Source organism: Candoia aspera, chromosome 1 (assembly GCF_035149785.1).
Source record: "Candoia aspera isolate rCanAsp1 chromosome 1, rCanAsp1.hap2, whole genome shotgun sequence".
Classification (NCBI taxonomy): Eukaryota; Metazoa; Chordata; class Lepidosauria; order Squamata; family Boidae; genus Candoia; species Candoia aspera.
In genome coordinates this window covers 109,648,468-109,664,224 of record NC_086153.1, presented here as the reverse complement: position 1 = coordinate 109,664,224, position 15,757 = coordinate 109,648,468, and the positions used below count along the sequence as shown (strand labels likewise).

Below are 15,757 nucleotides of genomic sequence, written 5' to 3'. Positions count from 1 at the left end.
GACATGCATGATCTTGGGGTTACAATGGCAACTGGGACTGCTGGAATTGCTGTCACTAAGTGACGCCGTCACGTGACATCACACGTTATGACTGCATCGCTTGGCAATGGAAATTCCAGTCCCAATTGCTGCTGTAACTTGAGAGCTACCTGCATTTCTCCCTGCCATTCTTGAGAAAGCTTTCAGAAGTGTGCTCCAAATCAGTACGGGCCTTGACATGCTTGACTGCAGGAAGGTGAATGTCATCTTAACCCTTCTGCAATAAGAACTTCCCTTGGATCCTGGCCCTTTTTGTAAAGGGAAAAACCCCTTCTATTTGCTGAAGAGCAAGTCTGGATACAATCCAGTTTGTTTTAGAGCTGGCTGAACTAAAGACATACTATGTGAGAATGAACCTTGGTAACAATCCTGCAGTATAATTAATTGCTTGAGCCACTTGAACATTGCATCTCAGTGCCATGGAACACTCTTCAAAGGTGAAGATTAAGATAAACGTTAATAATGCCTTTCTGTTCATCATTCTTATTACGTTGCCTCATACCTTTATCACATTGTGGCTGTGAACAAAATACAACAATTCTATTAGTGCTCTGATATCTACAAGTACACAGTTAACCTAGTATACTTAAAATGTGATTTAGGTGAAAGCTGAATACAAGAAAAGTTGTTGGGAGTTGGGTGGCATACAAGTTTTAATAATAATAATAATAATAATAAATCCTCAGATGCTACCTTAATAATTCTTAGGTCCTTGTTTAGGACTTGAATTATTAAGTTTTCACCAGTCTTTGTGAACCTTATTGTAGATTAACCAAATAATAATAATAGGTTGAGCTTAAAACATCCCAAGTTTGAAAGACCAGTTTTGAATATTCTGAGCTTAGAACAAAGTAAGACAACGTGGAATAGTTTGTGCTATATTGTTTGGAGCAATCCAGTGCCTTATAACTGGAAGGCTGGAACAAAATATTTATTTTCTAATTACTATAAAAATAATGTCAAAAGGTATGCAGTAAGGCAGGAAACAATGGGGAATTTTCTGTTAATAGTCAGAAAACTTAATGCCATGTACGGTGGTACTCTAATACATAATTAGCTGCTTGCCACTGCTATTAATTAGGTGGTAAATAGGAGAAAAGTCTGAACTGCTGCATTTGGCTTTTATTCAGGCCTCCCAAAAACTTGGCAGAGCAAAATAACTAGTTTTTACTACTACTGAACTGTTACTTTGTTCTAACAGTAAACCATTTCCCTCTACATATATTTGTTAGACAAGTATGGTACATAGAATTCCACAGATCAATGTTTTAGAAAAAAGTTTAAACTTGTACATATTGCAAAAATTACATTGCCATCTATTCTCTGAACATTTGATATATATTGCAGGATTTAATTAATGGCTTTGATGTGGAAATTTTTTATTTAGTGTTTCTACGTAGTTTTAATTTTTTTGCAAAAATAGCCTTCTCAGGCAATGTGCTCTGAAAGGTGGGCCAGAAACCTTTTAAATGTTTAATAACATATAATTGATTCTTTTTAAGCTCCACATATCAACTTGGATTCTTTTTACACCATTGGAAAACCAGAGTGCATAAGATATACACTGAATACGGAAATTTGTGAAAAGACCCAATGTTCCAGTGACTTTGCATACACACAATGTGCTTAAGTGCTGAATTTTATTTTCATGTCATACATATTTCACATAGAAAATTCTGAGATGACAGATTTGTCAAAAGCATTTGTCTTCAAAAGAAAATCTTGCAATATATCCCAGCAACATTTTTATTATGGGTAGGAAATGGATTAGATATACCAAATGGCTGCGAGTAAAATCCACTGGCCATGTCCACATCACTGAAGTCTTCTTGTGATGATATCAGCTTGTCTTTTTTGAGAGTAGAACTTACTGTAGTGGCTTCTCCAGCTGTGCAGGCAGCTCCTTTATGCCTACACAAATCATATCTTTGGATCTTGAGAAGTGGTTGCAATAATGATTTCATGACAGGAAAATTAGTTTTTGCAAATTAAAATATCTGACAAATAACTATCTGTCCAAAAGAAACTGTGGCATATATACTAATAGAAAAACAAGCCTACAAAACGAATTTTGAAAAATGCAACTGGTTTATCAGGTCAAAAAGGCCACTGAGGCTAACTCTGTCATCAGAATCAATACAGCAGTCATTTTCAATTTTCTGGGTGTTGAAACTGGATGCTGATTGCACTAAGGCAAACACACTTTCCTATTCCCAGAGTGAAGATGGTAGCAAAAGAAAGTCCATATGGCGTATTATTTCTAGCCCAAGTCATTTAAAATATCCGAGATCTCTGGGTTGACCTGTGCTGAGGTGCTAGCTGGTAAGATGTTCAGAAAAATGTCATACTGTTGGTCAATTCCAAGATAACTGTCACTCATAAGATATAATGTGTAGATATACCTGGAAGAGAGAAAGGACATTGGTTTTCATTTCCAAATCAATCTTCTTTCAGAATAATAATTTAAAAAAAAACATCCTGCATCATCTTACTTTCCAGGTGTTTCTGGGGTATAAAAAGCAACTGAGACCACATTCTGATTTCTGACATAGCCAACTCTTTTCAGAGCTACCAGCAATTTTTTGTCCACTTCTCCTAGGATCACGAACCATCCCTCATCCTTGTTCTTAAAGAATCGAGGTGCAACTGCTTTGGTATCTTGCTTACCCTAGAAGGAAGAAAATAATTTAAGACTCTTACCTAAGTAAATTTATTTTTCATATTAAAATATAAAATACATAAATGGCTCTTCTTCAGGAACATTGGCTGTATTTGATGTGAGGAATAGCCAAGAGATACTAAGAGACTGGAAAAGTACTATTACTCCAGTTATGAAAGACTGAATTCAAGAAATATGTAATGTCAATTTTTGAAAAAGCCTTTTCTACTAGTAAAAAAAATGATACAATATTGGCATAGATTTAATAAAATTTTAGCAGAATAGCTAATTTGTATGCATAATTTGATTTGTTATTAAATGAATATGTGATATATTTAGTTGCTTTATGTCAATTTATTATGTCAATTTTTAGGGGTTTATTTTTTGTTTATTTTCCTTTTGTTTGTTTTGGTATTCTAACTTTATAACTAATTAATTTGTAGGATGTGTTTGTATTACTGTCTTTTAATTTGTTTCTGTATATTGTTTTCTCTGTTTCTTTTTAAACACTGCAATAACCTTATTTTAAAAAATACATAAATACGATACTTGTACTGATTTATTCACATGGTTTACATTTCTGACACTATTTTTTTCAAAACAGAATGAAAGAATGGGGCCAGAGGGGACAGACCCAATTTCTTTAACATTGTATAGCCATCACCATTTGAACAACTGATGAAAACTAAAGTTATTAACAGAAAAAAAAAAACATCAGCTATGTAACAGCAAAATATTAACCATATAAAACTGACTTGCTGAAAGTCTACTAGGGTGACTCTAACATACACATTGAGAGAAAAAAAACATAAAAATGGGTATTAAGCAATACCCCAAGCTACCCTACCTTGGTGTAACCAATATGCAATCTGTGCAAATTAATCTGGAGAACATATTCTTGATCTGCATGCAGTTTCATCCATTTTTTATCATCCCGTATGTTCATTGACAACATTGGGACAATTAGTTCCTTCTGTTCATGAACTGTATCATCCCAACAACCTTTAATAATCATACTAATCTCTATAACTGGCAAGTGGGACAAGTAATGCCAAGCCTGTGAAGAGAACAAACAGCAACAAGATGAACGAATATTTTCAGTTGTACCAACTTTATTAAAATAGCATATTAAATTGAGCCTGCACAGGCTTTTTTTTTTCAAAGATCTACTATAGTTTGATAAGTCATAATAGTCAGATAGAAAGAAACACAAGCAATGGAATGTAGATAATTTCAAAATTCTTCCTTGGGTGAATCACATATAGGTAAGATTTCCCTATGTTTCCACAAGGGTCAGTGATACTTTAACATAACAACCCAAATAATTATGATAAATATTCTGTGCCTTGGCTACTTCAATGCAAGTAAACACAAAACTACTCCAGAGTACTATATATGCTTTACAAAGATTATATTTTATCCATTTTTTAAAATCACCTTACCTTTAGTGATTAGTTTTCAGTTACTGAATTCTATTTATAATTATATTCTAAATTAACTCTTCCCAGATAATCCATGAGTGAATCACTGATTAGTGATAAGGCAAATACAGAGAGTTTAGAGGATCATTTGAGATAATTATTCCAAAATTCAAATTCTTATGTAAAGTTATCCATACTTCCAAGTTTTTTTTTTGCAACGAATCTTCAATATTAAATGTTCTTAAAAATAGCAATGATCACATGGGCTATATTTTGATAACTCTTCTAGATTAGTTGTCCCAAGAGTTCTTTATCTGTTTGAACAGGCGGAGCTATGCTGTGAACTGAATAAAGGCTAAAACCTAGTACAGGTAGTCCTTGAATTACAACCACTTGTTCAGTGACTATTCAAAATTCTGATGGCACTGAACAAGGGGGACTTATGACTGGTCCATGAAGTTACAGCTGTTGCAGAGTCCCCGTGGTCATGTGATCATGATCTGGGTGCTTGGGCACCCGGCTCACAATTATGACATCACAGTGAGCCACTGATATGTGATCGCCAATTGCGATCTTCACTGCTGGCATCCCGCTACCAAGTCAATGGGGAAGCCAGCAGGGAAGGTTGCAAGTGGCTCCTTTAAGTTGCTCTGCTGATTTTTCTCCCAAGGAGCCCCACTACAGATAAGATCTTGCAGGGATCTCGTACCCTGCAGCACCCCCCTGCCAGCAGCCTTTGCTGGCCTGCCCTGCCTGTGGCCCTTGCCGGCCGAGCCAAGCTCCCTAGTGCCTGCCTGTGGCCTTTGCCAGCCTGTCCGTGCTCCTTAGTGCCTGCCTGCAGCACCCCCCCCCCCGCAGCACCCCCCTCCACTCCTTGCCTGGGACTCTTGCCTCTTCCTGTTTAACGACCCATGTGGTCTTGGGGTTACAATGGCAGTGGGATTGCTGTTGCTAAGCGATGCAGTCATGTGACATTGTGCTTTATGACTGATTGCTTAACGATGGCAATGATGGTCCCAATTTCCGTTGTAACCTGAGGATTACCTGTAATACTGGCTGTGTTTAGTGATTCAACTTCCATACATACAATACAGACCCAGGATTCCAACTACCTCTGCACATTTAGAACAAAATAGGTTCTGTTAAAATGCCTGTTGTTGACTCTTAGCTGCTCACTTTCCTTTAACTCTGATTTCACTTTCAGAAAATAGAATACTTGAAGAATGCAAAGTGAGAATTCTGTCAAGAATCTCTTATTGTTTTCACTACCAACAGAAAAAGGGTTAGAGGCTAAAGTGCAAATGATTTTTTCCTCAAACAGTAATCAATGTAATAGCAATAACAATATATTTTATAGATATCATATTAATACTCAAGTTACTAGTTACCCTCCAGACTCCATTTTGAAGTTCTGGTATTGAATTCTTGTATGCATTTTCTCATTTAATAAGGCCTTCTTAAAAAGTCTGCTTAATGTAATTCCCACTTGCTGTAGTGGTAGAAGCTACCGTATATAGAAACTTCTCCATATTTTCATTGACAAATTCTTTAAAATAAATATTTCAGCTACCAAGGTGACAGATCCGGGTTGCTGAAACATGTAGTAATAATGCTAAGCTGTCACTGGCCCAGAAAAAGTGTCAAGACTAACAAGACCCTGAATCCCTCAGATGGTTCCCAGTGGGCTCCAAAAGGCCTGCAGGCACTTCTCTTAGTGCTTATCAAGGTTTCTCCTTCTCCCCTTCCCCTTTTTTGTTATAACACGGAATCCCAGCAAGTTAACAAAGCAATGTAAAAGCCTCCAGCATAATCTCTATTGTGGGAAATGCCTTTTAACTTCAAATGTAACCCATAATATTTCTCAGAAAGTAAAATGATGAGTGGCTATGGCCCAAAACTTTGTAAGAAAGTATGTCCACCTGCTCTAAAAAGAACAAACTTAAGTAGGAGACGTAGGGAGAAGTCTTTGGGAAGAGGGCCAGAGGAAAAGGCAGTGTATCCTTAAACTGATTATGTGTCCCCGTAGCAGTTAATTTGGAAATAGGCAATTTCTCCAGCAGCCATTTTGGGGCAGCACCTACAATATATTCTAAAACTCAACATTTGCCCATCATCCCCCAAAGATGAGGACCCTTGGGTTAGATTGTAGAAAAAGGAGTGAAGCAGAAAGAAGCAGAAAACAAAAACTAAGCTACTTATTGTATGCTGGCTGGGGAATTCTGGGAGTTGAAGTCCACACATCTTAAAGTTGCTAAGGTTGAGAAACACTGCCTTAACCACTAATTCTCCCATGTCTTTCTCCCACATGAGTGATGCAATGGGCCAGATGCTCCTCTCTTCTGGGAGGGAGGTCGGTTTCTTGGTTTGGTAATGGATAGATCTGGTCAGGGAATGAAAACTGTGCAAATACATGTGAGTGTATGTAGATCTCTCATTCTTCAGGCCAACATATAGAGGATGCCAACTCTCTGGCATCCCATCACACTGCTTGCCTGTGTACCATGGCAGGCAGCAGAAGGGAGAAGAAGAGACAGGTCCACCTTCATTTTGGACTCTGTTGCTGGTGGATGTGGCCCCTGTTGTAAGAGTTGATTAGGTTCCTTTCAAAAGTGGTTTGCATTTTCTACAGATTTTTATTTAATTGGTTTAGTGATAGGTTTAGAAAGAAGTGGATGAAAAATTAAGCCCAATTAACCTCAGCAATGTATTCTACCATAGTTTCCTTTTTAAAAGTATTGGCAGGTATACATGTGTAGCACAGCGACTGATTTAACAGCAAAGTACGATAAAAGGTTTCCTGTGCTCGAACAGTGTGCAATTTCATTGCCAAGACATTTGAGCAGTTTCTTTTGTGTTGTAGCAAAATGCATTTTTATTTACAGTTACATGCAGTTATCTAGATGTGTAGTGTAAGCACAGTTTATGTTATTGACATATTAAAAAGACACATGAAAGATATGGACGCGCCAGATACACAAAAGCTATTTTTGAAGGAACTGCTAAGACATTTCAATACCAGCCAAACATATTTATCTGAGGATTAATCTTCATCTATTGAATCAGACGCGAACACTACCATGCATACAATTATTTAATTAGCAGCCAAATCCTCTGCCAGTCAGCCGCTGTTCTGGGCATACTGATGGGGAAGTAGATGCAAATCTCACAGTAGTACTGCTTTTTCTCATTACTACTGCAATTAGCACTTAAATTGATGCTTTAAACATACTAATTTCTGGAATAATTCAGGATTTGTATGTTACCTGAGATCGTCTCACTGCAGAGACGACACCAGATTGCTACGCAAATTGAAGCACTTTTGAGCCAAATAACCATCATCGTATCAGACGGAACCAATTTGCATTTGGTTTTAAAGATAACAGAATGGCAATTTATGCAAATAAATTAAGTTAGTTTACTTCTGAGTTTTCCCTGAACTAATTATAACAATGTTCTAATTTTTCAAACACATCTATAACTTGGACTGAAGTCAACATATATTACATTTGAAGTCAGTGGTAAGGAATGGTTTTGTTTTTATTTAAATGTATTTCACTATTATGATTGATATGTGTGGCATTAAAAGGTAAAGGTAAAGGTTTCCCTTGACGTAAAGTCCAGTCGTGTCCGACTCTAGGGGGCGGTGCTCATCTCCGTTTCTAAGCCTTGGAGCCGGCGTTGTCCCTAAGGACCTGTCCGTGGTCATGTGGCCGGCATGACTCACGGAACGCCGTTACCTTCCCGCCGAAGCGGTACCAATTAATCTACTCACATTTGCATGTTTTCGAACTGCTTGGTGTGCAGGAGCTGGGACGAGCAACGGGAGCTCACCCCGCCGCGCGGTTTCGAACCGCCGACCTTCCGATCGGCAGCTCAGCGGTTTAACCCGCAGCGCCACCGCGTCCCTTATGTGTGGCATTAGTACCTCACATTTTTATTTCCTCAGAATTTAGAGAGAGAATATTAGTTTGTTTCCGAAAGAAATTCTATAGGAAAACCACCATCATCATCTTACTTTCCAGGAGTTTCTGTGGTATAAAAAGCAACCAAGGCATGCACAATATAACTTTCACACTGTATAGACAGATATCCTTATATGGCAGCATGAAACTCATTTTTTTGTGGTGAGTCATTCACATGTACTGACAACTATAGACTAAAAGGATGGCAGCATAGACTAGCCACTCTGCAGTGTACCTTTGTTGGCTCTAAAATGGCAGGGAACTCGAGATCTATTACAGGCAAAGATTCTTTACCGATGAACATATTAGGATCTGTTGTATCCTATTTCTGATGTTATCTGAGCCTTTTTAAATGAAGAGCTATATATTGGGAAATGGCAAGAAATGTGAAAAAAGTAATAAATACCACCAGAACCTGTCTCTTAAGACAGAGGCCATTTAATTTTTTAATGCATAAAATCAAATCAAATAAAGCTGGTCAGATAATGGGCCTTTAAGTAAAAAGCCCACATCCCAGTGGGTATGCTGCACTGTACAGCATGAACAACTCGACGACCTCTTCGACATTACAGCAACTGCACAGCATGGCACACAGAAATAGTTAATGGATATCTTTGCAATCCACCTACAAGTGAGTGTGTGTGAACTTTTTGTCCAAAGCAATTACGTCTGGCTTCGACCAATAAGTTTGAGCTCCAGCAAAGCAGAGTTTGGAGGGAGGGAGAATGGTTGGGCAGGAGGAACTTTATGCTGTAGAACAGATTGAACTGAGCTATTGCAAATCTTCTCTGCAGCTCTATGAAAGATGATCAGCCACTGCATTTATACCATGCAGTTTGATTTCCCTAGTAATATTAAGAGGGATACATAGACATACGTTACCTGTGTAATGTGTGTGGAATTCAAATCATAATCCACAATGGAAGCAAAAATATCCTCTTTTCCCTCACATGCAGCTATTAGTTCAGGAAGGCATTCAATGGGCCCTTGGTAACCACCTTTCCTTTTCCCTTGGCTCCATTTCCTAGTAAAACAGAAAACATACTGTCATTTGAGATGTTAAGTTCAGGGAAAAAAACCAAACAAACCCAGAGATAAGAAAATGAAATTGGGAAGACATTTTAAAAGAAAAAGAAATTAAAACCAATTTTAAGTACGGGGCTATCGGCCTTTCACAACAATAGTCTTTTGATTTAATAAAATTAAAATGGCAGACTGAGTATAAAACTGTCCTGCTGCCTGTTCCATGTGTAAAAGAACTGTATTGAGAACTGTGCCATAGCTCAAGGTCACAGATTATTAAGCAGCTTGCCTCTTGCTTTAAACTGTAGATTAACTATAGATTAACAGTATCATGTAGATTAACATCATTGGTTTAAATTACAATTTAAAATTAATGAGATGGTAATCTCTTTCATAGGCTTACGTATTTTTAAAATATAATTTTATTAAAAGTTTTAAAAAGATAAAAACTAATGCAAACTAATATAAAGTAAGAAGAAGAAAAGAAAAAGAAATCAGAAAGAAAGCTAAAAGTACAAGAAAGAAAAAAAGAAAGAAAACTAGAAAAGAAAAAAAATACAAAGAAGTGGCTTCCGATCTTCTTTACAGCAGTTATAAGTACAATTATAAATTTACTTCTTACTCTAAGGTCACAACATGACTCTCTTCTTTCTATAATCTATCCTGTCTAATCATCAAAACCATAAATTCATTTTTTCTGCTTTATGTAAAAAGTCTATAAGGGTTTCCAGTCAGCAATATGTAGATATTGTCTTTCTCTGATCAAAGAAGTCAATTTGGCCATCTCAGTGAGTTCCATCATCGTCACCAACCATTCCTCCATTGTGGGTAATGCATACACTGATTCAGAGGATTTTAAAGATTAATATACAATTGAGACCAGAGGTCTTTCTTTTGGAATTGATGGGCAAACAGTTGGAAAAAAAAATGGAACTTTGTTTTTGTTATGATAACTTCAGCAAGATTATTGTATGTACAAAGATGGAAAGATTTGGCATTCGGCATTTCATAGGCTTATGTAGTCCTAACAAGAGTAGCAATATTTGATTTCCTATGTAATCAGCAAATTGTATGGAAATATGAACAAAGTTTGTATCCAATGCTGGCTGTTTGCATTAGAATGGAAATAAATTTTAGAGTGTCTTTCCTTTCCATTTAGAATTAGTTAAGTGCCACTGAGTCAGACATGATTTCTGGTAACTTCATGGACAAATGCTCTCCATCTGGACCTGTCCCTGATGACAAACCAAAGCTTTTCCAAGGACATTCCAATGACATGGCCAACCTTGTCTAACTACCTTATCTGTTGTCTTCCCTTCTTCTATCTCCCTTAACCTTGACAAACATACACTTCTAAATTTGCTCCACTGGATATTCCAGACTGAAGTCATGGAGGAGATCGTAGGAGATTCACTACAGAAGTTGAAGTTTGTTCATACAAATATGGATGTAGCTCATGAGAAGTGAACCAGACCAAGGGCTTATCTAGTCCAACATTCTGATTCACAACTGGCAACCAGGTATTTATGGGAAGCCAATATGCAGGATGTGAGTGCAATAATACATTCTTGGTCCCATTCTCTAGCAACTCATATTCACAGACATTACCTCTGACATATCAGGTAATATGTAGCTATCACGATTGCTATCCATTGATAGTTTTATCCTCCCTCAGTTTGTTTAATCTCTTTAAAAAATGTCTACCCTGTAAGACATGGCTACATTGGATATATCTTGGAGTACAAAACTTAACTATATGATAAATGAAGAGGCATTTCCTTTTGTCTCTCTTTACTCTCTGATTTTTCAGCTCTATTGGAACATTCTAGTTTCATGAAAGGTAAGAATCACTAGAAGACAAAATCTTCAAAGTATGTGAGTGACAGATTTGAGTAACTTTACCATTATACCACAAGTTACAACAACAAGAGCATGGAGAGACAGCAACAGTCTCTATTGTCCATTGTCCTATTTTCCAATTGCACCGCAAAGACCAGCTTTATAAACATCTAGCTGTATACCTGAAAAGGTGAAGATGGTGATTTTCTATGTTAGGTAAAGTAAGCAAAGAGGAGTCATGGATCCATCGCCCTTGAATCAGCATCTGTACCAAACTGGTAATATTTAGTGCTGCCACCAACCAGCCCTCATTTGCTGCAACATCCAGCATTGCCTATATCAAGAAGAAAACAATTTTAATTATACAAATAAATGCAAAGTTATTTTAAAATATCTTTCACTATTCTAGATGCATATTTCTCTATTATTATGAATGGTTATATGATTTTGAGCATTCCAAAATATTTATTGATGGAAATAAGATATGTCATATACAGCAGCAAAGGATGTCATATAAATCTAAATAATAAGTAAGTAAGTAAGTAAATGGCAAAGGCAGCAACCTTTTATGATGGCTGATTTCCTTTATATGAGAAGCCATTATTTTTTCACCCTATCTTGCCATGAGACCTTTTATTTTTTTAATCTAGCCTGAGATGAGCTCAAGATCTTGTTTACTATCTTGTTATAGTTTAAGGAAGGTATTATATCACTTCTGGCTTCACCCTTAGCTTACTATCTGATTTTTAAAATCTGACTTCCATATTTACTTTGTAGACGAAAGCCACATGTGGAAGCTTGTTTGGCATAAGGTTCTTTATGATTATTTACAAAGCACAAAACTTGCATATCTGATTGTATACCTGCTATCCTTTCCTATATCAAGTTAGGAAATCAAAACTTCTAGAAATCCATTTCAGGATCTGGAGCTGTAATACTGTACAGGACCAAACTCTTTCCTGCTTTCCCTAAGAACAATTTAGTGCATGGAGCACTGAATGCTTAATTATTATTTAATGTATGTAATAAAAGATTGTGTCTTGGTTCAGATGTAACTACCAGCAGTCTGGCTAATCCTTCATTTGACATTTTACTGTTTGGAAAACTTGAATTAAGATGGGACTGTCGAGTTATTTTCCATTCTAACACCACTGGTCTCCAGGACTGAAGTACTACACTGGCAGGAGATATAAACACATTACCAGTCCCACCTAGATGTTGTTTCCTTCAAGGAATACAAGAATATTTCATTGTTGATAACATTTGAATTAGGCCAAAGTTCATGATGAAGCTATGTGGATATTTTACTTTTTTTAAAATAAAAAGAATAAGTGATCTCACATATCTTGGTTATGGGAGATATATATTCAAATCAATGAGAAAGTAGTTTCTATATACACTTGTCATCTTATACAAATAAACTAAATTCATTTGAATACAGATGAGAGACAATAGAATTAGCTTTATGGAGATCCTTCATTATAGAGTAATACCAATCATAGAAGCCAGACATTTGTGAACTTTCTGGGAGATTATTTTGTGTATCCTGCCAATATCTGATAATCATCTTACTGGAACACATAATAAGGTCTGTTCTTACGTTCTGGAATCTGCTCTGGAAGATATGTTTATCTCTGTTATCATTCCATCCAAGGACTCTTATAATCTCAAATTCCACACAAGGAACCAATTGAGTTATAAAGTCCTTAGATAGGGGAGGACAAGAGAAAATGTCAAAAATGCAGCTACCATTGTTACTTCTTTGGTACTTGTGGGATAATCTAGCAGGTGACAAGCTGCAACTTCAGCTTCACCATCCATCAAAGATTCTGGAGTCATTAGTTGCACAGCACCTGACAGTTCTCTCTACCAGTACCCCTTTATTGCAAATAAGGAGAGGACATGGTGACAATTTCAGTTACAGGTGTTCTTGTACTTTTTATTGTTTCTATCAATCATCTGTTAAGTGGCCCCGAGCGCCTTATACTGAGGCAAAAAGGAGAGTTTAAGTAATTAAATGTAATATGCACAAGTTGCATTAATTATTTCACAGGAGACCTCACGTTCTGGAATGCACCCACCAACCATGTGTGTTTGGTCTCACTTAGAAAGTCCTGTGACTATTAAAAAAAAATACACATTGACTTTTACAGTAGAGGTAGATATCTGGGGTTTTTTTTGTGCTTGTTCCTACAATCATTAAAAAAAACCACTCAAGTTCTTTTTTTCATGTTTATGAAAGGTGAATTTTGACAAATACTACTAAAAACTTTGTAGCTCAACAAAATCCACACCATTCCTATTTAACAGAAAGGATGGACCTTAAGAAAATATATACTATTTCCAAGATAGGAAAGGTGACCATTATTAGCCCGTACATTTAATCGAATGTTTTACAGACAAACAAAAGGCTGCATTTACTTAAGGCAAACTAAACAGTGGAATCTTCTTTAAACAAAGGAGCTGTTTACACATGCAGCACTATTTCAATTAAATTACACTGATCCTGGAGAAATGTAGAGTTTAAAAAAGTACACAAAGCTGGTTTCAGTTATGTGGGAGAGGCTCAGTTTAAAAATGATAGCTTATCCTTTCCACTTGGATTGGGGGAAAATAATTAAAATGTTGAGATGTATCTTTCATACTGTTTTAAAAATGTTTCCTAAAGTTGAATGTGAAACATGTCATAAAAAAAGAAAAAGAAAATGATGCATTTTATCAAGTGACAGTGTGAGAAAAAACAAACAAAAAAACACGGGACGAACAAATAGTTTGCACATATATATGGAACAGGTTTCCTACTGCCACAGTAGGATCACAGGGCTCACACGGGATGAATCCTCTGCCTAGGCATGATAGAGGTTTTCAGCTACATTCTTTTCCAGGAGCCCATTCAGTTATGCACTTATCCAGCAGTTCAGAAATACATCAGGCTGTCATACAGACTTGTATTTCAGTGTTCTCATGCCTATAAACTATCCAGTATATATTCTACATCTTTTGAAAACAGCATTCTAGCCGTACTTTCAATAGTCAGTGTGTTCTTCTATTTTTTATTATTTGTTCTAAACTATACTTTCCCTTTTATTTTTATTTTTCTGTTAATGTTTACTGCTGTTGTTAGTTAGCAATTATTCCATTTATTAACTATTCAGAAACCTATGTATAGGGACGCCTGCTGAAGAATCTGTATAACGACCAAGTAGCAACAGTAAGAACATACCACGGAACAACAGACTGGTTTAAGATTGGGAAAGGAGTACGGCAGGGCTGTATACTCTCACCCTACCTATTCAACTTGTACGCAGAACACATCATGCGACAAGCTGGCCTTGAGGAATCCAAGGCTGGAGTTAAAATCTCTGGAAGAAACATTAACAATCTCAGATATGCAGATGATACCACTTTGATGGCTGAAAGTGAAGAGGAACTGAGGAGCCTTATGATGAAGGTGAAAGAAGAAAGTGCAAAAGCTGGTTTGCAGCTAAACCTCAAAAAAACCAAGATTATGGCAACCAGCTTGATTGATAACTGGCAAATAGAGGGAGAAAATGTAGAAGCAGTGAAAGACTTTGTATTCCTAGGTGCAAAGATTACTGCAGATGCTGACTGCAGTCAGGAAATCAGAAGACGCTTAATCCTTGGGAGAAGAGCAATGACAAATCTCGATAAAATAGTTAAGAGCAGAGACATCACACTGACAACAAAGGCCCGCATAGTTAAAGCAATGGTGTTCCCTGTAGTAACATATGGCTGCGAGAGCTGGACCATAAGGAAGGCTGAGCGAAGGAAGATCGATGCTTTTGAACTGTGGTGTTGGAGGAAAATTCTGAGAGTGCCTTGGACTGCAAGAAGATCCAACCAGTCCATCCTCCATGAAATAAAGCCAGACTGCTCACTTGAGGGAATGATATTAAAGGCAAAACTGAAATACTTTGGCCACATCATGAGAAGACAGGACACCCTGGAGAAGATGCTGATGCTAGGGAGAGTGGAAGGCAAAAGGAAGAGGGGCCGACCAAGGGCAAGATGGATGGATGATATTCTAGAGGTGACGGACTCGTCCCTGGGGGAGCTGGGGGTGTTGACGACCGACAGGAAGCTCTGGCGTGGGCTGGTCCATGAAGTCACGAAGAGTCGGAAGCGACTAAACGAATAAACAACAACATGTATAGGGACAACCTTAATGACAAAAAATGTGTGGCATGTGATGAAGAATGTGGGTAGTTTTTCAATGTATTCTACTGCTATTTTTGTATTGTATCAATGAAGCAGATTTAGGCACAAAGGAGTAGGGAGCTAAGCAAGCAATTCTGCATTCCACTAAGTACCAAAGTTCGTTGTAAGATCCTCTGGCATCCACAAAGCTGGGCAGAAACTGACAGCAGTTTATTCATACTGAATCAAGAACAGCAAAGAGGTTAGCATGTGTGCCACATTGTACCCAAGGCCACGTAAGCCAAATCCTCTTTCCCTATTTTATGCTTTCTCATCTATTTATTTATTTATTTTATTTTATTTTCTATCCCACCTTCATTATTTTTTATTAATAACTCAAGGCAATGAACCTTGAGGAGTACCTAATACTCCTTTCTCCTCCTCTTTTCCCCACAACAGCAACCCTGTGAGGTGAGTTGGGCTGAGAGAGAGGGACTGGCCCAAGGTCACCCAGCCGGCTTTCATGCCTAAGGCAGGACTAGAACTCACAGTCTCCTGGCTTCTAGCCCATTGCCTGAACCACTAGACCAAACTGGCTCTCTTTAGCCTGGTGTTTAATCCAAGAGAGGGACATTTGTGTAAAAATCAAATCCATG

General features: G+C 37.3%; 1 protein-coding gene across 1 annotated transcript in view; it reads right to left on the bottom strand.

The window, feature by feature from the left end:
* Positions 1–1,665: 1,665 nt before the first annotated feature.
* Positions 1,666–15,757, bottom strand: part of ASCC3 (activating signal cointegrator 1 complex subunit 3) — a 213,930-nt gene continuing 199,838 nt past the window's right edge. Inside the window, exons 37-41 of the mRNA XM_063311715.1 lie at positions 11,126–11,277; positions 8,964–9,105; positions 3,546–3,755; positions 2,532–2,707; positions 1,666–2,441 (exon numbers count right to left, since the gene is read on the bottom strand). Coding sequence (XP_063167785.1) covers positions 2,300–2,441; positions 2,532–2,707; positions 3,546–3,755; positions 8,964–9,105; positions 11,126–11,277 — 822 coding nt within the window. The 3' untranslated portion in view covers positions 1,666–2,299. The remainder of the gene's footprint in view (positions 2,442–2,531; positions 2,708–3,545; positions 3,756–8,963; positions 9,106–11,125; positions 11,278–15,757) is intronic.